The following is a 24,181-nucleotide window of genomic DNA, read 5'->3' as shown; positions in this document are numbered from 1 at the left end:
AGAGGATCCATAATAAATACAAATGCTGTATCTATCTCTATTGCCATCAAACTCCACACTTGACAGATTTAACCTCAATGACCTCAGTGAATCAGAGATAATGTGACTGAAAATCCAATGAGGAGTCTGTTATGGACTAGAATATAATTTGCATGAATCTGAACTATAGAGGTGAACAAGTACAACACAATGTGTATTTGGCTCAACAATATTGGTGTGCCTCTGACATGTGAATATCTTCACAGCTTTCCTTATGTCACATTCAGCAGCACATTACTTAAATGCTATGAACTAGCTACATACAGTATGTAGCACAACCAGTTCTCGAGACTCCAACTATTATGTATATATCATATAGCATACACATTCAACGTACAGACAGGGTTGGGGAGTATGTAAGGGATTACAAAAAAACCTGTAACCTGTTACATTACCAGCTAAAATGTTGTCATCAGATTACAGATACTTTTGAAAAACGAGATGATTACTTCGAGGATTACTTTTAAATTCGGAAAGAATGTTTGCGAGAAAAAAAACTCAATGACATTCAAATCAGCATTGAAAAAAGGCGCAAGTTTAAGTTTGTTCTACCTGAGCGAGTCTGACCACACATCAGAGACCACTATGATGACACACCAAATACATTTGATGGATCGAGAGAAAAGAGCAGGCATCCAAAGATTAACCAATTTGAATAAAGTTTGGAGGTAAGGATAAGAGCAGTGGAGTAGTCTACGGCGATACGGATATCACACATTCTTTTTTTATTTTTTATTAATTTGAAACACATTTTTATTCATAATACAAAAATCAACAACTTACAGTGTTACATCAAACATGTCTAACAATACAAGACAAAAAGTATTAACAAAAAAATACTAAAACATACAAAAATATCAATAAAATAATTTTAAAAATAAACAATTCTAATGCAATTGTATTCACATATTATATCCGTCATGTAAAAAACATGGGAGTGTTCAAAAAGCTAAATAAGTATTTTCCCCAAATTCTGACACAAATTTACATTCAAAGAACAAGTGAATCAGATTATCTTCTTTTTCACAGAAAACGCAGACATCATCAATAGCTACAAATTTGGACAATATAGAATTTACATGGATATATATCTTACGTAGAATTTTAAAGTGCACTTCCTTAAATTAGTTTGGTTTACACTTTTTGTAAGGCCTTAACCAAAGTTTTTTTAGAGACAATGTCCGGAATAGGGACGGCAGGTTAGAGCGTTGGACTAGTAAGGTTGCAAGATCGAATCCCCGAGCTGACATGTTAAAGATCTGTCGTTCTGCCCCTGAACAGGCAGTTAACCCACTGTTCCTAGGCCGTCGATGAAAATAAGAATTTGTTCTTAACTGACTTGCCTAGTTAAATAAAGGTAAAAAAAAAATAAACATGTTCCTCTAGGCGTAAATTGGTTCTGTGAATGAAGAATTTGTATTATATATTTATTATAACAAGATTTCTCAAGTAAGCCCACGCCTTCCAATCTGAGTTTTGGATAAACTTTGTGATCATTACCAAAGCTAAGATGAGTTTTCATTAGTGTAGTTAGACCACTGGGCTTTGATCACAGAAATAAACTCTCTGAAAGGTATTGGAAACTCATTCAATGTTGTAAATTGTTTATATGTAAGAATATTACCCCTGTTGTCAAAAACATCAAGAACAAAGTCAATATTCCTCTCATGCCAGCTGGGATAGAACAATGACTTATTCCTTACAGTTATGTCTGAATTATTCCACAGAATAGCTTTATGTGGGGGAAAAATGTGCAGAAAACATTTTCCAGGACATTAAAACTTGTTGGTGAAACCTAGCCAATTTAGCAGGTAATCTTTCAGGAATATAATTACATTTCAGTAAAAATGTAAGACCTCCCAACTTATTAAACAAATGATTTGGAATGAAATGCCATATTGCATCAGTATTGATCAAACATATTTCCAACAAGTTGATCTTGAAAGTGTTATTTATGTCAACAAAATCCAACACTTCCAGACCGCCTTCAGCTCTTTTATTTGAGAGGACTGATTTATTTTTCCAGATGAAGTCAAGAAAGGTCTTGTTGATCTCTTTACAGGTAGAGGGATTTACAAATAAAGTTAATGAGGGGTACACAAAGCGAGACAGTCCCTCTGCCTTGGACAGAAGTACTCTCCCAAGTATAGAAAGATCTCTTTGTAGCCAAGTATTAAATATATTTTGGGTTTTCTTCATTTTAGGAGAGAAATTAATGTGTTGTCTGACTACGTGTTTTTTTTATGACAGATGTATTCCTAAATATTTAACACAGTCCTTTCCAGGAATATTTTATATTTCTTTATCATCAGAGTCATATGAACTAAATATTTCACATTTAGAAACATTCCGTTTTAATCCTGAGGCAATAGAGAATGAAGTGATAGCATTAAGGGCATGGGCGACCTGGTCTTTGTCTCTTCAAAAGAGATCGACGTGGTACATCGACAAAGATCTGATGTACCCCCTCGCAATGTCATCTTGCGCTTAAAAAATGGAAATACTTGTGGAAAATGGCCAAGGGGAACAAGTTTCTGGACGAGAAGAAGCTCCGCATCAAAGAGGCTCTGATACCGCAGGATCAGACTGCCAGGGAGAAACTGTGGCTGCTTATACAGAAGGCACGACAAGAGGGAAAGAAGGCTGGGTTCAAGGGCCCACACGCGTTTAACGAAGGAAGAATGATTACTGGGTAATTGTTGACATGAACCATACTGGAACTGTGAGTAATGCCAATAGTACATTTAATGTACTGCCACGAGTTAATGTACAGTGCGAACTACAATTTATGAACACTTGCCAACAAAAAAAAGGAAAAAAAAATAGATTTGTTATACCGTTAACCACCACTACCTCAGCTGAGCGTAGTTTTCCGTCGGAGTAATCCTCTCAAGGTTCAGTGTTTGTATTATTGTTCACATTATTACTTCTGTTATCTAGATTGTGTTCTTTCTTTTTTTAAATGCAGGAGTTCGTTTTCAACTCGCTCAATATCGTTAGTCTGAATGCTCGGGGTTTGGGAGATCTTACAGAAAGGAATGCTTTATTTTTATATTGTAAACGCAGTAACGCAGATGTTGTCCTTCAGGATATCACTTATTATTGATATCAACATAGCGCGTTGATGTGAATCACCATGCTGCTCTTTTATTTAGCTATTTGCGCCTCACAGATTGTGGTTGTTGTGGATGGCTGTTCACAAATCTGTGTATTTGAACACAATAATGGTTGAGTTCAAGAAGTTTAAGCTGCCTATCAATCATTGTTTTTGAAACCAATGGACAGCCTGTGAAAAATGCGCTTGCAACAGCTGCATAGTGCGGATCCAAGCCGATGGAATAAAACTGGGGCTTTTATTGCTCAATCTAATTCATGCTGATAAAAAAAATCCATAGGCCTAATGGACACATGCTCAAACTTGCACACTTTTGATAGACTTAAAGGGACATTCTGTAGTTGCTACATCCATTTTTGGACTTATATATATATATACACACAGTTGAAGTCAGAAGTTTACATACACCTTAGCCAAACACATTTACACTCAGCTTGTCATAATTCCTGACATTTAATTGTAGTAAAATGTCCTGTCTTAGGTCAGTTAGGATCACCACTTTATTTTAAGAATGTGAAATGTCAGAATAATATTAGAGAGAATGATTTATTTCAGCTTTTATTTCTTTCATCACATTCCCAGTGGGTCAGAAGTTTACATACAGTCAATTAGTATTTGGTAGCATTGCCTTTAAATTGTTTAACTTGGGTCAAACGTTTTGGGAAGCCTTCCACATGCTTCATAACGATGGTCATTGTGGCCAAACAGTTCTATTTTTGTTTCATCAGACCAGAGGACATTTCCTCAAAAAGTACGATATTTGTCCCCATGTGCAGTTGCAAACCATAGTCTGGCTTTTTTAAGGCAGTTTTGGAGCAGTGGCTTCTTCCTTGCTGAGCGGCCTTTCAGGTTATGTCGATATTGGACTCGTTTTACTGTGGATATAGATACTTTTGTACCTGTTTCCTCCAGCATCTTCACAAGGTCCTTTGCTGTTGTTCTGGGATTGATTTGCGCTTTTCACACCAAAGTACGTTCATCTCTAGGAGGCAGAACGCGTCTCCTTCCTGAGCGGTATGACGGCTGCGTGGTCCCATGGTGTTCATACTTGCGTACTATTGTTTGTACAGATGAATGTGGTACCATCAGTCATTTGGAAATTGCTCCCAAGGATGAACCAGACTTGCGGAGGTCTACAATTTTTTTCTGAGGTCTTGGCTGATTTCTTTTGATTTTCCCATGATGTCAAGCAAAGAGGCACTGAGTTTGAAGGTAGGTCTTGAAATACATCCACAGGTACACCTCCGATTGACTCAAATGATGTCAATTAGCCTATCAGAAGCTTCTAAAGGTATGACGTCATTTTCTGGAATTTTCCAAGCTGTTTAAAGGCACAGTCAACGTAGTGTATGTAAACTTCTGACCCACTGGCATTGTGATACAGTGAGTTATAAGTGAAATAATCTGTCTGTAAACAATTGTTGGAAAAATTACTTGTGGCATGCACACAGCAGATGTCCTAATCGACTTGCCAAAACTATAGTTTGTTTACAAGAAATTTGTGGAGTGGTTGAAAAACGAGTTTTAATGACTCCAACCTAAGTGTTTGTAAACTTCTAACTTAAACTGTATGTATGTATATGTGTGTGTGTGTATATATATATATATACACACACACAGTTGAAGTTAGAAGTTTACATACACTTAGATTGGAGTCATTAAACTCGTTTTTCAACCACTCCACAAATTTGCTAGATTGAATCTCCGAGCTGCCAAGGTAAAAAATCTGTCGTTCTGCCCCTGAACGAAGCAGTTACCCCACTGTTCCTAGGCAGTCATTGTAAATAAGAATTTGTTCTTAACTGACTTGCATGGTTAAATAAAAATTAGGGCTGGCTAATAAGTCTTCAGATTTGGGGTTATGCTCAGATAAAACAATTAGCCTAATCTATACTTCGATATTTCTAAGTCCTATTCTTGAAGATCAAGGGGTATAACATTCATTGGAATGACTGAAATTCTGATAGACTTTGGTTTTTAATGTAAAGATGTAATTGAATCGTATTATTATATGTAGTAGAAACTGATGGGTTAGAAGAAACCTACATAACCAACCCATAAAGTCAAATGTAACATCCATATATGGCCAGCTATGTAAACTTTAACATTGATTTATCCTGCAATAGATGTGGTTCAATTGGTAACACATATTCTTATCTTCTTCTAACGCCTCTTAAGGGGAAAGTAATTTAAAAGTAACGTAACGTAATCAGATTACTTTACTGAGTTTGGGTAATCCAAAAGTTACGTTACTGATTACAATTTTGGACAGGTATCTAGTAACTGTAACGGATTACATTTAGAAAGTAACCTACCCAATTCTGCATACAGACATACAATGCAACATTTATATAAACCTATACTATATGTATGTGCATTAAAAAAAAGTAAATGGTAATCATCATCAGCAGCAGCACTACTGTAAAATAGACTCTATGACCTCCCTGTTAATTCTCTGTCTAGGGTCACAGTTGGATGATGTTATCTAATGACATAAACCATCACAATACTTTGACCTCCATTCTCTGATTCGCCTCAAAGGAAATGGATAGCATCTGAAGAACCGGGTCGCTCAACAGGGGACATGTGACAGTCAGCAAAGCTGACAAAACAACAATCAATACTGTATATGATGGTCAACAATAAGTGGAGAACAGAAACTCTCTCCACCACCTCCGCCCACACCCAGGTGTGAGAACCAGGTGACACTATATCTGGGTCTCCTGATCCACTGATAATGCCTCTCAATGAGACAGCAATAAACCCACGTATATTTGGGAAACGCCATTCAAAATCCTCGATAACAATCTATTCAATAGTAGCACGAAACACTGTGTCCACTGGGAGTTTTAGGGAAACCAGACACCGGTGTCCTTTTAAAAACCTACCATTTTCACACAACGGCAAAGATGAGCTGGCTTCTTACAGGACCTCTCATTCACACCCAAGGAAGAAACACTGACATGGCATTGTCTTTAACTTGTCACAATGGGAGACTATTGAATGTGTTCTAGGTGCCCTCCGTTAGGAACCCTACTTCAGCCTGCATTTTTGGGGTTGGGGTTTGTGTACATGGAATGGCCGTGGAGCTTTTCTCATCCATCTGCGGAAGGGTGGGACCTCAGACAGGGAACCAATAGCACGGCAGCACCACCCCGCCTGCATTAAGCTCCTACATAGTCTTAGGAGGATTCCCAAGTCTGCTCACCTACTGTAAGAACAAGGTAACAAGACGTGGGCTTCTTATAGCGATACAGTAAGTACTGCCTTTCCTCCCTTTACCCTCAGACTGTCTGGAGGCTCTCAGGTCTGGTGAGTTAGGAGCTATGCAATGATTATGGAATATACGTAAAGCAATACGCTAATGACACTGAAGTTCTATATTGTCCATTTGGATAAGTGACAGCTTTGGATAAGCAAGAAGACACTGTTGATCATATTTGATTTGAAATGTAAAAACCAATCCGATGGGAAGAGAACTAGGTGAAAAAAAGTTTTAGAATGGGTGTAGGGTGCTTTAGCAAAATGCTTCATACGCAGAAAATAAAATCTGGGTACTGAGGTCAACTATTGTTTACGTGTTTTCATCAAAGATGGTGGAATGACCTATGAATATCAACTATTTTGCAGTTGACTAAACCAGTAAGGAAATGAAGGAGGTTGATGTAACTTTAGAGCACCATCTTGACGAGGCATGCTCAAACAAACAAACTAAAACTTCAGAGTCCCGAATGGGTTTAGTAGACTGTGACTGTTAGTCATCATGACCAGTGCGTGAACGACAAATACATTATGTTTCATACAGCTGGTTCTCAGCAGAGAGCATAGCCATGCAATGTTAATAAACATTTTCAAAAGTCTCTTTTCATTGTAATTTGAAGGCATGCTGTGGGACCAACAGTAACTATCTATGTATTACAGATAATGAAGTTTGTTGCAGTGTCCGCTCTGTGCCTGTGGGGGTTGCTGTGCCTCTGTGCCAGTGTGAAGGCCGTGGGGACTTTAGAGCTGATGCGAGATGCAGCGGGTAACAGAAAACCTCATGAAGCCTCAGTTTTTTCTCTTTTCTTTTTGTATGTTATCCACCCCAAACATATCTTAACAATCAAATGTCATGTCAAACTATTGGTCCTGCTTTGACAACTTTTGACCCCTACTCTCTGCCTCCCTCTACCCCCCCTCCCACCGTCCTCCCCTATCCTCCCCACTGTCCCCAGTGGGCTGGACTGGGGTCCTGCCCTGTGGGAAGTGGGACTGTGAGTGTGCTTTCAACAGCCAGCGGGGCTGCTGCTGTGTGGCCAATGAGATGAGTATGCTGGAGGACCACACCTTCATGCGCATGGTGGACATGTGGGAGCAGCTCACCCGATTGGACAACGACATCAAGGAAGTCACAGGTACTGGAAAATACATCTGTTTCCTAGTTTGATTAAGTCAAATCCCTAATGTTCAAGTCCCAGGCTTCTAACTTCTTCTGTTCTCCTTCCCTCGTTCTGTGACTCAGGCAACAATAAGATTGCGTTCACCGCGGCAATGAGATCTCGAAGCGACTGCTTCGGCCCCTTCACTAGCAACGTGCCAATCCGCTACTACGCCATCTCTCTCAACCAGGGTAACGGATACAATGACGCTCTGGGTAAGGCCGCCACACTGCGATGTCGCATCATTTCCCCACATACTTACTGGATAAATAACATAACATAAAATAAAACACACATACACACACTCACCCATTCACACTCCATCTCCCTGTGTATGTCCTCTATCCAGGTACCTTCACCGCCCCCCGCGCCGGCCTCTACTCCTTCTCCTTCACGGCCTACTCCAACGTGGGCGTGGATGGCGAGCGTCTTTACCACAAGGTGCAGCTGATAAAGAACAACGAGGTGGTGGCCTCTGTGTGGGAGGACAACCGGGAGGACACGGAGGACAGCGCCACCCATTCGGTGCTGGTGTCTCTGCGCCAGGGCGACCAGATGTACGTGGAGCTGCTCTCCGGCAGGAGTCTGTGTGGCAACACCAAGGAGTACAACAGGTTCAGCGGATACCTGGTCTACCCCTTCACACAGGAGTAGAGGACAGAGTTACACACACATGAACACACACATGCACAAACAAATGTGAAAACACACGTACATGCATGAATGCACACAAGCACATACATGCATGCACAAAGACATACTGATATGGCACTCACACACACATAACGTTCCACGTGTGTGTATTGTGTGTGTGTGTGTGTGTGTTTGTGCACAATTGTAACCAATGATATTCCATGTACAGTTAAATTTAGACAGTCTGCCTGTGAAATAGTATTGCTTTGAACAAAATAAAAGCTGATTCGTTACATGAAGCAGGACATGTGTCATCTTGTGCTGTTTATAGTTTTTTTTAATGGTCCTCCACAAGTGTGGTCTCATAGCCTCTAAATGAATGTATCTCTAAATGAATGCAGAGTTAATGAATAATAATGGTACGTACGACCAAATAGGCATACAAGTGGATGATAATGACTCTTAGGCTAGCTAACCTACGTCGTATTAACAATGGCTTGTATGTTGTTGTAGATAGCATTATTATTTTTAATTTAAACAGGGTTCCCACATGTCAGGCAATGTCTGTAATATCATGGCATGTTTAAATGTGCATTTCAGACTGGAAAAGTAATGCGATTTAATAGAATAATTGCAGAAAAATTGGGAATTGTACGTCTACATACGGATCACCGTTTGGAAATGAAATAAGCCTATCCTGAATTTGCTGTTGATTTATCACACTGCAATCAATGCCCATTGTACTTTTGGTCTTTGTCTTCAAAATTCTAATTTGTAAACGCAAGTCAATTTTTTTTTTTAAATGTTTGAATGGTAAACCTGTTTCATAAAGGCCACCAGTCCGTTAATTTAATTTAGAAAAGCGAGATCAAATTTAGATGAGACCGTAAGCGTTCAGCTGTATGGGAATTTTGGTCAAAACCTACGCCACCACATTTATTTTGACGACATAGACGCATAACGCTTTGATTGGACAGCAAAATGATTGTGGCGCGCGAAAGTCAGATCAGAGCAGGCTTCCTCAGGCAAGGGCTGCAGTCGAAACACGTTATTTTTACCCCCTCAGCCCTTGCACTATCCACCTTCCCTCGGGGGAATCTCAGTCGAAACCGGATGCAGTTTGATTGCCATCTAAAGTGGAGGTCCAATTCACAAACGTGACCCCCTCTTTGGTCACTTGTGAGGTTGATATGACCCACAACTCAATGCAAATTGTCACGTCAAACTCTGGTGGCTGTGAAGTGTCAAATGTATTCAACAAGGCTTCCTTTTCAGCATGTCAGAAAAAAGTATGAAGCTAGCTTGCTAAAGATATATATATATAGAGAGAGAGAGATTTTAGCGCTGGCAAATTGGCCTAGTCTCATAGTGAGGAGCCTATAAAACTTTGCTAGATTCATAAACATATTTTTTGCAATTCTGAAATGTATTGGAATAAATTACCAAACTATAAAACTAGCTAGCCAGCTATGGGTAACTGTAGCTACCTACCTGACAGGAGTGCTAGCTAGATACGTTAGCTTACTAGGTACATTAATAGCTTTAGCTCAACTTCAGGAACTCCTCCAAGGATGTTTCCTCTCCGATCATCACTCTCCCTCACTTGGGCAAGGGACATTTAAGGTACACTCGGATGTGAAAACGTCATTCAATGGCTGAGGGTTTAGGGCCGAGGGCTGTCTACTTTGAGTTTGAAACGCAGCCAAGGTGACTTTGCTGCAAGTTTTGATCAAAACGGTAGGATAATGATTGTAGCCAATAACTTAAGTTTGCACCCTGTAAATCAAGTAGAGAGAACATCCCTCTCCAAATTCACACAGGAATTATCCTTTGTCGGGCCTCCCGGGTGGCGCAGTGGTTAAGGGCGCTGTACTGCAGCGCCAGCTGTGCCATCAGAGACTCTGGGTTCGTGCCCAGGCTCTGTCATAACCGGCCGCAACCGGGTGGGGCGATGCACAATTGGCCTAGCGTCGTCCGGGTTAGGGATTGCTTGGCCAGTAGGGATGTTCTTGTCTCATCGCGCACCAGCGACTCCTGTGGTGGGCCGGGCGGAGTGCGCGCTAACCAAGGTTGCCAAGTGCACGGTGTTTCCTCCGACACATTTGTGCGGCTGGCTTCCGGGCTTGCGGGTTGGATGCGGCTTGGTTGGGTTGTGTATCGGAAGACGCATGACTTTCAACCTTCGTCTCTCCCGAGCCCGTACGGGAGTTGTAGCGATGAGACAATTGGATACCACGAAATTGGGGAGAAAAAGGGGTAAAAAAAAGGAATGATCCTTTGTCTACAAACACGTTCTAAAGTGAATACTGGAACAATATTTCGAACATAGAAACGTGGGGAATGGTCAGAGGCGAAAGAATAAAGAATAAAGAATAATAATGTCATATGGGTTGTTATTTTGGTTGTTATTTTGTGATGTCATTAAAAATGTTACAAAGGAAATACTGTAACTTGAAAAGTATAAACACTACATGTACGAAGTCTCCATCCTCTATGTTTTAAATGCAATATGATGCACATATTTTTGTTAAGATATGAATATGAGTTTAGGAGCTATAAGAGATCATTTGTCTCCTATAAATGTTGCGCAGTAAGTAGCCATGCCCGAGTGAGGTCAGACAGCGTGTCAGCCTCACGGAACCGTCCCTTTCGACCAGAGTGCAGAAGAGGATTGGTAAAGAAATTAACATTTAGACCAGAGAGGCGTGTAGCTGCAGCTCACATCCAAAGTAGTTCGAACTCTGAAAATCAACACGAGGTAGAGGCGAGAAGCTCACCTCCCGGACAATCTCTGGTACAGCTGATTAGCTGTCCTAAGTAAAGTATCTAGAAAAGCTCATTTAAGTGGGACCATTCTACTACTCTTCTCAAATCACTGTAGTACTCTACTCTCATCACCCAACAGGAACAATCGACACGGCTGGCTAGCCTATTTTCAAAGAGGCAGTTTTAAGAGCGAATGGAAGGTAAATCAACTCTGTAGTTCTGTTCGGGACTACAAGGCGAACAAAGGCATTCACATGTAAATACATTGATGATTTCTTACTCCAAACGGGTGGCGGTTCGTGTGCAACATATATGATTACTGTGAGAGTAGTTCCAATCAACGAAAAGTAAATAAATAATTAAACCAATTTGTGTAGTGCTGGGGTTTTTGCAGATGCAGGAGGTTAAGACTGTTCAGAATGATGACATGACACAAGGTTATGATTAATACCTGGACTGTTCTATGGATGTGATAGGAAAAGACATTTAGCGTTTAATTAGGGAGATGGTAACTCTTTAACAGGATCGGTGTGTCCGTGATTAGCATGAGGTTGTAAGTAACAAGAACATTTCCCATGACATAGACATATCTGATATGGGTAGAAAGCTTAAATTCCTGTTAATCTAACTGCACTGTCCAATTTACAGTAGCTATTACAGTGAAATAATACCATTGTTTGAGGAGAGTGCACAGTTATGGACTTGAAAATGTATTATTAAACCAATTAGGCACATTTGGGCGGACTTGATACAACATTTTGAACAGAAATGCAATGGTTCAAAGGATGTCAGACAGAAACCAGCTTTGATTGAGTAGGCCCCACTGTAATTTTACAGAAACATAATACACTCACGGTGTACTGTTTAACTGTTGACTCGTTCTGACCACTAGAGGGCACATGAAACCCCAAATACAATATGAAATGCAAAAAGAGCAAAGAGAGATGTTGAGCAAGAGAGATTATGGGGGATATTGGATGACATACTGTACATGTCCTCTGATGTCATTGTTTAACCCTGTTGTCTCTCACTGCTTAGCGGAATGTATTATAAACCAGTGAGTTCCTGGATGTAAGCAAACTCCTCAACTCTTGTAAACTCCCTCTAACGTATGACCATACACACACGTATGCACAAACGCACGCATACACAAATGCCAAACTTCCACACACATGCTCGCACCCACACACACGCACAGGCACACGCACATACACACATCATTTTAATGTCTCAAGAGAGTGTGGGGGGTTTAAACAGACATGGCAATTATTCCAGCGGACTGCGATTTAAAGTGAATGAGAAGATGCTGCTTTGGCATGATAATATGGATATGGTTACAGATTTGTCTTGTTTCAATAAATGTATTGATGATTATTGAATGGTAATAGATCAAATACGTAGCAGCATGTCGAGTTTCCCTGTATTTGCGCGGGAAATTGTGAGGCGGGCGCACTGGGACGAAGAAGCAAGCTTGTACAACAGCATTCGTGCTCAAATATAGTCCGTTGCGGCGCTTTTTTTGTGAAGGATCAGAGGTCAATACCACATTTTGAGGTTTTATAGGACTTTTCACAATGCAATAACCAGGAATTTATATGTAACTATCAGTGGCCGTGTGGTTACTTACCACCCTGGAAGATTTGGGGTTCGATCCCTGTTCGAGTTATATCAAAGACTATAAAAATGGGACCTGCTTGGCATTCAACATTAAGGAGATGTATTGGGGGTAAGGCCCTGATACAGACTAACATCCTGTCCAGGAGTTGTACTTGTACATTAAAACTGCCTCACACAGCAAACAGTAGGCTACTGCCCTATGGGCTATTCTTGCAAAGCTTACTTGTAGGAGGGGCGCGTCATGTCGTGCCAGGCTTTTTTCTTCCTGTCGGGTTTTGCGCCCCCTCTGGTTCGTGTGGTGGAGATCTTCATGGGCTATACTCATCCTTGTAAACGGGTAGTAAGTTGGTGGTCTGTTGATATCCCTCTAGTGGTGTGGGGGCTGTGATTTGACCAAGGGGGTGGGGTTATATCCTGCCTGGTTGGCCCTGTCCAGGGGTATCGTAGGATGTGGCCACAGTGCCCTCTGACCCCGTCTCAGTCTCCAGTATCTATGTTGCAATAGTCTATGTGCCGGTGGGCTAGGGTCAGTCTGTCCTATCTGGGGAAATTCTCCTGTCTTATCTGGTGTCCTGCGTGATCTTAAGCATGCTCCCTCCAATTCTCCCATCTCTCTCTCTCTCTCTCTCTCTCTCTCTCGCTCTCCGTCTCCGTCTCTCTCTCTCTCTCTCTCTCTCTCTCTCTCTCTCTCTCTCTCTCTCTCTCTCTCTCAATTCAATTCAATTCAAGGGGCTTTATTGGCATGGGAAAAAGTATTGCTGCTGTGATTGCACACTGTAGCATTTAAAATTTATTTATAACATTTTGATTTGTTTTCAAATCCTTTGTGGGTCTGTGTAATCTGAGGGAAATATTTGTCTCTAATTTCGCCATACCTTTGGCAGGAGTCTGCCTATGGCAACCTTTCTCAATAGCAAGGCTATGCTATTCTCTTTCTCTCTCTCTCTCTCTCTCTCTCTCTCTCTCCCTCTCCATCTCCCTCTAATGCAACTGCTGTCTAGATCTCTGAATGCTTGGCTATGAAAAGCCAACTGACATTTACTCGTGACGTGCCTGGTTCCTCTCTAGGCTTCTTCTTAGGTTCCTACCTTTCTAGGGAGTTTTTCTTAGCCACCGTGCTTCTACATCTGTATTGCTTGCTGTTTGGGGTTTTAGGCTGGGTTTCTGTATAAGCACTTTGTGACATCTGCTAATGTAAAAGCGCTTTATATATAGATACAAAATGTGAATTTGTCCAAAGCTTACTTACATATCTGAAGGCCTTTGCGTTTTACTAAGTCTAGTTACTGAGACTGCTGGTCTTTCTTGAACTATTCCACTGATTTTAAAAGATATAGCCTACACATGCCAGGTATGTGTTCCCTAGAAATTCAGGTGCACGGTATCGTTTCATATGAAAAACCACTTGTAGCGGGAAAAAAGCAACGAGGGAAAAGTCTAAAGCCTATTCCTAAATGTTTAATAATGACCAAGGATTCAATTATAATTTCAGTTTGAGTAGATGCAACAAAAGACCTGATTATTCTATGGTAATAACTGTATAAGGAAGTGCTACGACCAATTAAGCCCTACTTCCACATGTCCTCAACATGGAATCCCCTGTCTGTGACATCAGCATGCCTGAGAGGGTCAGGGCAGCCCAATGACATCAGTGACACCTTGGTGGCACATTGAGACAAAAGCCTTGTTTACACCTTGCGCTAACATGTGAGTTTCTCAATCTGATAAATATGATTCAATCACTATCTTAGCAAGGTTTGTCACATCTACACATTGCATTTTAAAATGTGTCTCTTATCCGTCTACTGTGTCCATATTGCAACCAGATTAGCTGATGCTTCCGTGTATTCAAATCATTTGATAGATATTCTTTCAAAATAATATGGACTTATTTATTTTTAAGGGAATTACTGATGCCATAAGTCAATAATTTAAATGGTTTGGCCATCCAGGTACGTTTATGGTTGATTGATTTCCAGATTCCAGACACAATGGGTGTCTGACTACCTCCCGAAGTAGTCAGGAAGATCCGATCACAATCAGATCACAATGTGTCGCTTAATCTTCTACACCACTCAAAAAATGTGGGCACATTCAGAATGTGGACAAAATCAGAACAAAGGGCGCATGTTAGCACCAGGTTTAAACGGGCTAGTGATACCTTGGTGAGATGGGAGGAGACACAGTGAGACAGAAACCCCAACAACTGACTTAATGTAGGATGTGAGGGTGTGAGGCAAAGTGAGTTTACACTACTGGGGGTCTGGCAAGAGAAGGAGTGATGGTAATAAGAAGGGAATGTGTTACTAACTACGACATCCACACATCCTCTCTTCCCTACCCCCATTTCTCTCTCACCATACATACACACGCACGTTTGCCCAAACACAACCCAGCAGGCCAGTTGAGGAGCATCCTGGACATAAAAGGTCTGCTGTGCTCTGATGGTGAGATGGCTCTTGTCTTCACTCATTTATCTCTCTCAACCTCAGATTCCCTCGCCTCCTCCTCCTCCCTTTACTACTCCTCCCGCTCCTCCTCTCGCATGGCCCTCCCATCTCTGTGGTCACACATTCCCCCTCTCTCCTCTCTCTCGCTCCCTCAGCAAATTTCTGAAGTCAATAACAGACTTTCTGAAATATGAAGGGGGGAAAGAACAGATGTGGTGCTAACATGATGTATTAGGGCCAAATGGACAAAGTCTGTTGTAACAGTCTGTGCCACTATCCACGGGCCTGATATCCTGATGGGCCCTTAACGACTCCACCTCTATTCATCACCTCCTCCTCTAGCTCAAGCCTTTCTTTTTCTCAATCTCTCCATCCTTCTCTTTTTCTCTCTTCCCAGGCAGAGCCTCTCTCCCTCTCTCTCTCTCTCTCTCTCCCTCTCCCTCTCCCTCTCCCTCTCTCTCTCTCCCTCTCCCTCTCTCTCTCTCTCTCTCTCTCTCTCTCTCTCTCTCTCTCTCTCTCTCTCTCTCTCCCTCTCCCTCTACACTCTGCTGATGGAGTGGTGTGGTGAAGTATTTGGAGTATTCCTGCTGACCAATCCAGAGCCTCCTGGCAGAGCTCCTCTCGCACTGAACAGGCCTTCCCAAATAAGGATGCACTTTTTTAACGGACAACAAAAAAGAGAAAAAACAAGAAAGAGGGGAGGAGAGAGGGAAAGTTATAGACGAAAGGAGGGAGGGATGGAAGGAGAGTAGACAGAAAGCCCATGCCCTTTTAAGGCGGTGGTTTCCTTTTTACTCTCTCTCTTCCTCTCTCCTTCTTAGCTAAAGTCCTGTTTATAAATGGTGCTAACATGCGCAATGAGTTCTGATCTTGTCCACATTCTGATTGTGCCCGATTTTTAGATACGTGTAGAATAAAAGGCACATTGTGATCTGATAGTGATCAGATCTTCCTGACCACCTCTGGAGGTAGTCAGACACGCATTGTGTATGGATATAAATCACGTGTTAACAGATCTGGATGGTCAAACCATTTAAATAATCCTTATAATGTCCTTTAAAATCATTGACAGGTAGCACCAGTGACTTATGGCTTCTGTAAATATGGCTTCCGTAAATACATGCAAATAATTTTGAAAGAATATCTATCAAATAATTTGCATACAGGGAGGCACCAGTTAATTTGGTCACAATGAGGACACAGTGGACGGATAGGAGACACATTTTAAAACAATGTGTAGACGCAACAAAGCTTGATCAGATAGTGGTTGGGTCATATTGATGAGATCATGAAACTCACATGTTAGCACAAGGTGTATACGAGGCTTAAGAGAAGTGAAGTCATTTCAGCTTGTCTGGTCCTTTTCCGAGGGAGGACTTTGCTGGAGCTAGAAGTATACAAACAGTCAGTCACACACACACGGACACACACACACCTCCTGACCCAGCGCTTGTACAGAGGAAAGACTCTTCGCTACATACTTTAACACAGTGAGTATATCTCTTTACTGCCGCTGCTTTTGGGTTCCAGTCAGAAGAACACCTTGCTGAGACGGTTGTCTGTCAGCCCTACGATGGAAGCCTTATCCTGAGTGTACAGAGCCAGAAGACGCAGAAGGCTGTCTGTCAGCTATGTCATAGATTTTGAGAAAAAAAGTAACATTGTCAGAGCACTGTGTTCTCTAACCATGTTTTCATTGTTTCTCTAATCCTCCATACTGTATGCCTGTGTGTCTCATACTCCATCCTGTGTGTGACTGTGTGTGACTGTGTGTGACTGTGTGTGACTGTGTGTGTGAATAGACACACATAGTAAAACTAATAATCTATGTGGGTTGATGTCTTGGTCAATGGGGTACCGGGTGCTAGAGCATACCTTTTGAGAGGGATGGGATATGTAGTTCTGAGGGGGATGGGATATTTAGTTCTGATATGAGATGGGGTGTTTCTACTGTAGAATAACCATCCGAATCAGTCACAAAGATGTAAAGGTAACAGAGAAACAGTTTGACCAGTTTGGCCCTAGGGAGAGATCTGGGATAGGCAGCTCCTCTTGTATAACAGACACAATTGCATAGCTAAGTTTTCACTTGCAAATGACTGACTGCCGTACATGGGCTTTGGCTAGGAATTCAATAGCCAACAAAAGTTCACGGCAAACACACTTTCCAAAGACTATAGACACGTACACACACAGACAAAAGATGCAAACAAGTAACACAGAAACACAGCAGCTGTCATTGATTATATGCGATTAATCAATGCGGTTTCTCAGCCTAATGTTTGCTGGGAGTGAACAGAAGTGTTTTTGTGAGAGACAGAGCGATAACAATGGGAAACTACAGCAGCAGCTTCAGTAGCTGTGGAGTTATCTACAGTACAGTAGGCCTAGCAGTAGCAGGAGTAAAGTCCCAGAGGCTAGCTGACCAGCAGCAGTAGGAGATAAGATTATCTTGAGCTCCATTTCAGTGGCACTGAGGCGCCGTTGGCATTACGTCATGGCTTTAGCCACAGTTCACAGACCACAGCTTTCAAACTGTGCTTCATGGCGAGACAGCCAGCTGTGTTACCATGGCGAGGCAGAAACACAGATGTAAAACAGACATGAAAGGAGCGACGGAAGGTGATGTCATATTTTCATTAGGATAAGGGGACACTGTTTCATACTGTAGTACCAGTAGTTGAGAAGCAACATGTAGTTCAGAGGCTGAATGACAATACTCCAAACACATATTCTACATGTCCTACCAAATGTAGAACTCACTATAATCAGGTCAAAATAGAAACATAGCTACGTAATTAACACACACACACACACACACACACACACACACACACACACACACACACACACACACACACACACACACACACACACACACACAGAGAGAGAGAGACAACCCAGACTGAGGCCAACCCACAGGCCAGCCTGACATACTGTTCTGGAGATGTAAGGCAGGGCCTGATGCCAAACCCAACAGTACAGTAGGTTCCTGAGCACATATACATACCATAATGGAACCAGGATCCCGTCCCATGTGAACTGACATCTCAGACCATCCATATCCCCTCTGTGGAGGGCAGTGACCTGTACTGGCAGTGGCACACAGAAGAAAGGGCCTTTCCACATTGGAGGAACAGCAGTCTTATCTCTGATGGTCAAGATGCTTGTTTATGAAGCATAGGTCAGGACAACTGGAGGGAGAAGTAATGACATAGCTAGCAGCCTGACCTTCCTCACATTCCTTTGTAACGTTTCTGTAATGATGCACTGTGCGAGGGTTTGACTGAGTGTGTTACGGTGAGGTTGGGAGCTTATCGTGGTCTGACTCTGAGGAGGAGGATGTGGGGAATATTAGGCACTTGTCTTGTCTTTGTGGTTATGAGTTCATGGTTAAGGTTCCATGAAACAACTGAGCAGCTTGAAACTCAAAAAAAAAACTCCTGTCAAGTTTCTGTATTTCGAAGGCTTCATAATCGTGTGACTGGATTTTTGGCAGATAGTGTCTGAAGGACTGTGCCTTGGTCTACTTCTTTGGATGATGGAGCAGCAGTAATGTGACTGGGCCCAGTGCCACAGTCCAGGACTGTGTGTTGATGGCTCCCAATCAAAAACAACGCGGTGACACAGATACATGCTCTTAATGCCAATGTTCAACGCATGACTGCTGGCTCAGACAACTAGGTGAATGGCAGCTGATCGATACGTTTTCTCTTAAGTGTTGCCTGACTTAAACTGATGTGTCAGTATGGGAATGAGGAAGTGGAGGCGCATAACGTGTGTTTTTTGAGCTTATCGTTCAAATTCTAGGCATGGAAGGGTCCACGCTGACCTTGTGGTGGAGTGTGAGTAGTTGGGTGGAGAAAGAGAGATCTGTTTCGGCATCATCTCCAACTGTGAAAATACACACTTAGAAAAAAAGGTGCTATTTGGAATCTAAAGGGGTTCTTCGGCTGTAACAATAGGAGAACCCTTTGAAAAACCCTTTCTGGTTGCAGGTTAAAAACCTTGTGGTTACAAGTAGAACCCTTTTGGGTTCTACGCTTTCCACAGAGAGTTCTACATGGAACCCAAAAAGGTTCTTCCTGGAACCAAAAAGGGTTCTCCTATGGGGACAGCCGAAGAACCCTTATGGAACTCTTTTGTGTGGATAAGGGAACTGTATCCTTATGAGACATAGATGAAGTGTCCAGATCTTACATTACTGTTGCCATTGGCTACCCCATCCAACAGCAATCTAGGGAAGGACCCCGCATGACGTCCAATCAGGATGAAGGTGAATTACAGGTGGTAACATTTAACATTTGACCTTTAACCCCCAGGCACATCGTGGTATCCTGATATCAAGATGGCAAACAAGGTGACAAGAGTGCACTGATATGGGCTTTGCACTTGGCAGCTTGGCCCAAAAGCAACAGTTTTGCAAGCAATGGTGTTGGTGACACCTAGTGTGTTTAAGAGAGAGAGGCAGAGATACAAAAAGAGAGAGAGATTCTGCTGATTCTAGGGCTCCCATTGTACAGCAATTTGGCTCCTGATATTTAGTTCTGTAATTAATGCAGAGGGGCTGAACTGGTGTGCATTCGGAGACAATCGTCTTTGGGAGGGAGCTGCTCAATTACACGCCTTTATAAATGCATGACATCTATATGTGTGTGTGTGTAAGTGTTCGCAGGCATATTTGTTTGTGAGTGAATCTGCCATTTGTCCAATGTCTTCATGTGTCCGCATGCAAATCTGCCTACATATCCACAGAGCTGTTGGAAATGGCTTGACTTGCAACTAAGGTAATATCTGTTTCAGCCAAAGGCCAATGGATAAAGGAGTCCCTTCGTATTAGTCATGGTAGCAGATCATAGCACAAGTGACATGGAAATGAGTGTACATACTCACCTCAGGCACAACTGATATGGAAACTCATACATTAGACATAGTCAATGTGACAATGTCATCTGAACCAGGGAATACTTTCACGTCTAATACCAGATCAAGATGATCTCAGACATCATAGAACAGGGAGCCTCAACTAGATTCAGCCGCAGGATGATTTTTCCTTCAGCGGATGGTCAGGGGACCATTTCAAACCTCGCTTACATTTGTTTACAATTACATACTGTACATCTATTTTGCGTGGGAATGCTTTGAACATTTTCAAAATTCAAATCACTTAGCTGGTGTTTTTAGTATTTTATGTCCAACAATAAACTAATAAAAACAATATATACCTTGGGGGGCCAAATAAAATCCACTAGTTTAGGGAACCCTATCACAGAGCAACTCCCTTCACTCACATAAATATCAATATTTCCTCTATTTAACATCTGTTCTACTCCACTCTGTCTCTCCCGCTATCCCTCTCGGTGGGAAAGGGTCCCCAGGTAGGCATGGCCAACAAAGGTCCATCTTATGGCATGAGCCGTGTGGTGCAGGACAAGATTGACAAGAAGTACGACGCTGAGGTGGAGGAGCTTTTGGTGCAGTGGATTGTGGCCCAGTGTGGATCTGGAGTTGGGAAGCCCGAATCTGGCAAACTGGGCTTCCAGGACTGGCTTAAGGACGGATGTGTGAGTACCAACCCTATGCCCCTCAGAATGAATCATACATTTCAACTTAATGGCATTCAGAATTCATATTAGCCATTTATTTGAACCACCTTTATTCAGTCTAAAGATTTGTGTCATCAGCAAAAATAACAGAGAAACAAACCCTTTGGAAATCAGATTATGATCATAAACCTGTACATTTAAAAACAACAATGTGCCAAGTATCGAACCTTGGGGGACCCCACATGAGTATATGACGGTACAGATGGTTATTTTCTGCCAACATACTCTTACTCTTGTCTTTACGTTCCTATTCCCCAGGTCCTGAGTGAGCTCATTAACAGCCTGCATAAGGACAACAAGCCCATCAAGAAGATAGCCAGCTCAAGCATGGCCTTCAAACAGATGGAGCAGATCTCACAGTTCCTAACTGCTGCCGAGAGCTTCGGTGTCATCAAGACCGACATGTTCCAGACCGTGGACCTCTGGGAAGGTTCGCAAAGCATGTCCATCTCATCAAACAGTCACAACACAGGGCATTACATATGCCACAGATAACAGCGGATGTGGTGTGGGGAACATACAACGGTGTGGTGTACTGTAGCTACGGTGTGCGGTCTTAAAGACCCTGCTGTGATTTTGTGGTGACAGGGAAGGATTTGGCTGCAGTCCAGAGGACACTGATGTCCCTCGGCAGCGTGGCTGTCACCAAGGATGACGGCAATTACCGCGGCGACCCCAACTGGTTCTTCAAGTGAGTTTAGAAAATGTGAAAAGTGATGGTGTTGCTGGTGTATTCAGTCAGTGCTGGAGCTGTTTAGAGCCTGTGTGTGTTTGAGTTCATTGTTCATGTACCCTTGCAGGAAAGCCCAGGAGAACCGGAGGGAGTTCACAGACGACCAGTTGAAGGCGGGGAAGGGTGTGATTGGCCTGCAGATGGGCTCCAACAAAGGGGCGAGCCAGACTGGCATGTCGTACGGGGCCACCCGACAGATCCAATAATAACAACCAAACCACTGACCCTTGTCCTTTCCCCTCCCTCCCTTCTCCACCACACCCTGCACTGCCCTCTCAACCCCCCTTCGCCCTCTCACTGCAGCTACGACAGGCCCCATAGATGAAGTCTTAATGCCTCAAATCAACTTTATCCCAGTGTAGTAGGAACAGTCTCACTAGTATCACACAACACTATGACCAGCCCAATATTACAACCCAAATCTACACTGCAAACACCATATGTGAAATGTGAGTCTTAAGGTGAAAGGGGCAACATACATATACAGCTGTCAATCACTCATCGTCAAACGCAATTCTCATGTTTACATGAGACTGATATCTGAATCATAGAGAAGGCACTGAAGTGACCAAATTACGCCTTCTTAGTACAAGGACATTCTATCCAAATGTAGAAACTGAGAGATTGAGAGATTGCTTGAGAGGTCGTTTGAAAAATGCCAAATAAAAGGAAGGAAATGAGGTTGAAGTTCATTGCGTCTCCAGTGTTATGGATGAGTTTTTCAAGTTAACAGCGCTATACTGTATGTACCAATCCCTGCCAACTATGACCGCTAACAGACCCATATCTTATTAGCTCCATTTGTCCTAGGCCTCCCACAGTGAAAAAGCAGTAATTCATCTGCTTGCTCTGCACTCATATTTAGCCTCACATTGAAGTGTTTAACCCGTGTATTTTCAGGACAACCAGGGCTACAAGTAGAAAAAAAACTATGACATAAACAGTGGCATTCATGAGTTTTATTGACAAATGTCAATATACAAATAAGGTCCGCTAAGCAAAAACCTGATTTGTTTTATAAGAATCCTGTAAGTACAGCAATTGTTTGCTCAGTGGAAAATGAATATCCAATTAGTCAGTGACAACTGTGTGGAGTTGAGTTTGACAGCAAACATGTGAGCTTATTACAGTATTATAGACACAGTCCTGGGATTTCCTATGATCTTCTATGTAGAAGAAGCGCATAGCTTCTAACGACTCATGTCAGCTTTTTACAGATGGTCATAATACCTTGTAGCTCAAACCGTTCTGACTTTACACATGTTTTTGTGAGAATAACCATTTTTGTGATCTGCCCTGGTCTCAAACACCGCTCTGGCTCTGCCCCCGTTAAAACACAGACACACAGTTTAAACAAAGGGTTAGACGTCCAAAACACGCCAGCGATAGTGGGACTCAAGAATGATATTGAAACTTTTTTCGTGCTAAATTCCCATAGTTTGATTAAGGGAAATTATGGAAAGGATCCAGCCGGAAACTTCCATCAACAATCTTTAATTCATTTTACTCAGTCAAGCGGTGACTTGCACAGCAAAACACAGGCTTCCAGTTCAGTAAATAAAAATAAAATCTTTAATATGTTTCAGTTCATAAAAATCATCAAACTCTGATATATAGATGTACAACACACACATATTACAGTTGATAAAACAAAATTAAAACACATTCAACCCCACACTCAGATCCCAAATCAAGTTCAAGTACTGGAAAAATGTATACAGTCTGCACAAAATAACATTCCAAACAGGAGGTCTGTTTACAAATCATTAACTTAAAAGATGCACAGAAATCGCTCCATCGTTTCCTGGTTGCTAAAATTAGAATAGTTTGTGTAATTTCAGTTTGTGACAAAACAAGCAGTCATTGTGTAGAGAACCATCGTACCATCTAAACCGCTTTGAAATATATTTTACAGAATCAAAAATGTTGTATATTCAGCTGTTTAAAGTTGGTGTACAAAACCCAAAGTAAAAGAAGCAAAAACAAAACGTTTTTCGTTCGGTTCGGTTCGTTCGGTCCGGTCGCCCAAAAACTTACATATCGTAGCTTTAAAGCTGCTACACACAGGATTTCTTTGAATTTATTCATTGTAATTTCAGAAAAATGTCCATAATATATCTGGCGCTAATAGTGGAATGAAAGTGTTTCACAGTATCACTTAGCCGCTAGTGTTGGGATTGGCTGCGATATTTGCATACTGATTTCTCCCACCGGAACGTAATCTGTTGTCAAAATGGGAAAGCTGTTCTGAATTTGTGGCTGTGTTATCTAGTGGAAATGATTCATTTCCTAGTTGCAAAAAATTCTACACTGTTCGCTCAATTTCAGTTTGCGAGAAAACAAGCACGAAATAGTGTCAGTAATCATTGTACCATCTAAAATCGTCGCAATATATATATATATATAATTATTATTTTTTTTACAGCTGTTTGAAGCTGTTGGACCAAAACCAAAAGCAACTTGGTCTAACATCCAAAGGTCACCCAGTCAAATTGACAATTGTGGGAATCATTTGAGTCAACATGGAACATTATCCCTGTGGAATGCTTGACACCTTGTAGAGTCCATGCCCTGACAAATCGACTGTTCTGAGGGCAACTCAATATTAGGAAGGTGTTTCATGTTTCGTACACAGTATTAGACATTTCCTGAAATTACAATGCAAACATTTGAACAAATCCTATTAGTAAAATAAATCATTTAAAAAGCAGCCATAATCTGAAGAGCACTCCATCACCCACACACCGTCACACATCCCCAAAACCATTTACATTTTAAAACTCCATCACCCACACACCGTC

The 24,181-nt window shown here is 41.9% G+C and overlaps 2 protein-coding genes across 2 annotated transcripts; both read left to right on the top strand.

Annotated features, from left to right (window-relative positions):
• Nucleotides 1-7,078: 7,078 nt before the first annotated feature.
• LOC139383118 (cerebellin 18) lies at nt 7,079-8,494 on the top strand. The gene is made up of 4 exons (XM_071127439.1): nt 7,079-7,181; nt 7,372-7,551; nt 7,659-7,790; nt 7,925-8,494. The coding sequence occupies exons 1-4, from the start codon at nt 7,079-7,081 to the stop codon at nt 8,227-8,229; spliced, it is 720 nt and encodes a 239-aa protein (XP_070983540.1). The 3' UTR covers nt 8,230-8,494.
• Nucleotides 8,495-16,229: 7,735 nt separating this feature from the next.
• Nucleotides 16,230-22,072, top strand: LOC139382565 (transgelin-like). Its single transcript, XM_071126680.1, has 5 exons — nt 16,230-16,531; nt 20,411-20,605; nt 20,906-21,077; nt 21,236-21,338; nt 21,448-22,072. Exons 2-5 carry the CDS (start codon nt 20,426-20,428, stop codon nt 21,584-21,586), a joined length of 594 nt encoding a protein of 197 aa, XP_070982781.1. The 5' UTR covers nt 16,230-16,531; nt 20,411-20,425; the 3' UTR covers nt 21,587-22,072.
• The last annotated feature ends 2,109 nt before the right edge of the window (nt 22,073-24,181 follow it).

This window comes from Oncorhynchus clarkii, chromosome 24, assembly GCF_045791955.1.
Source record: "Oncorhynchus clarkii lewisi isolate Uvic-CL-2024 chromosome 24, UVic_Ocla_1.0, whole genome shotgun sequence".
Lineage (NCBI taxonomy): Eukaryota > Metazoa > Chordata > Actinopteri > Salmoniformes > Salmonidae > Oncorhynchus > Oncorhynchus clarkii.
This window is presented reverse-complemented; position numbering and strand designations above follow the sequence as displayed.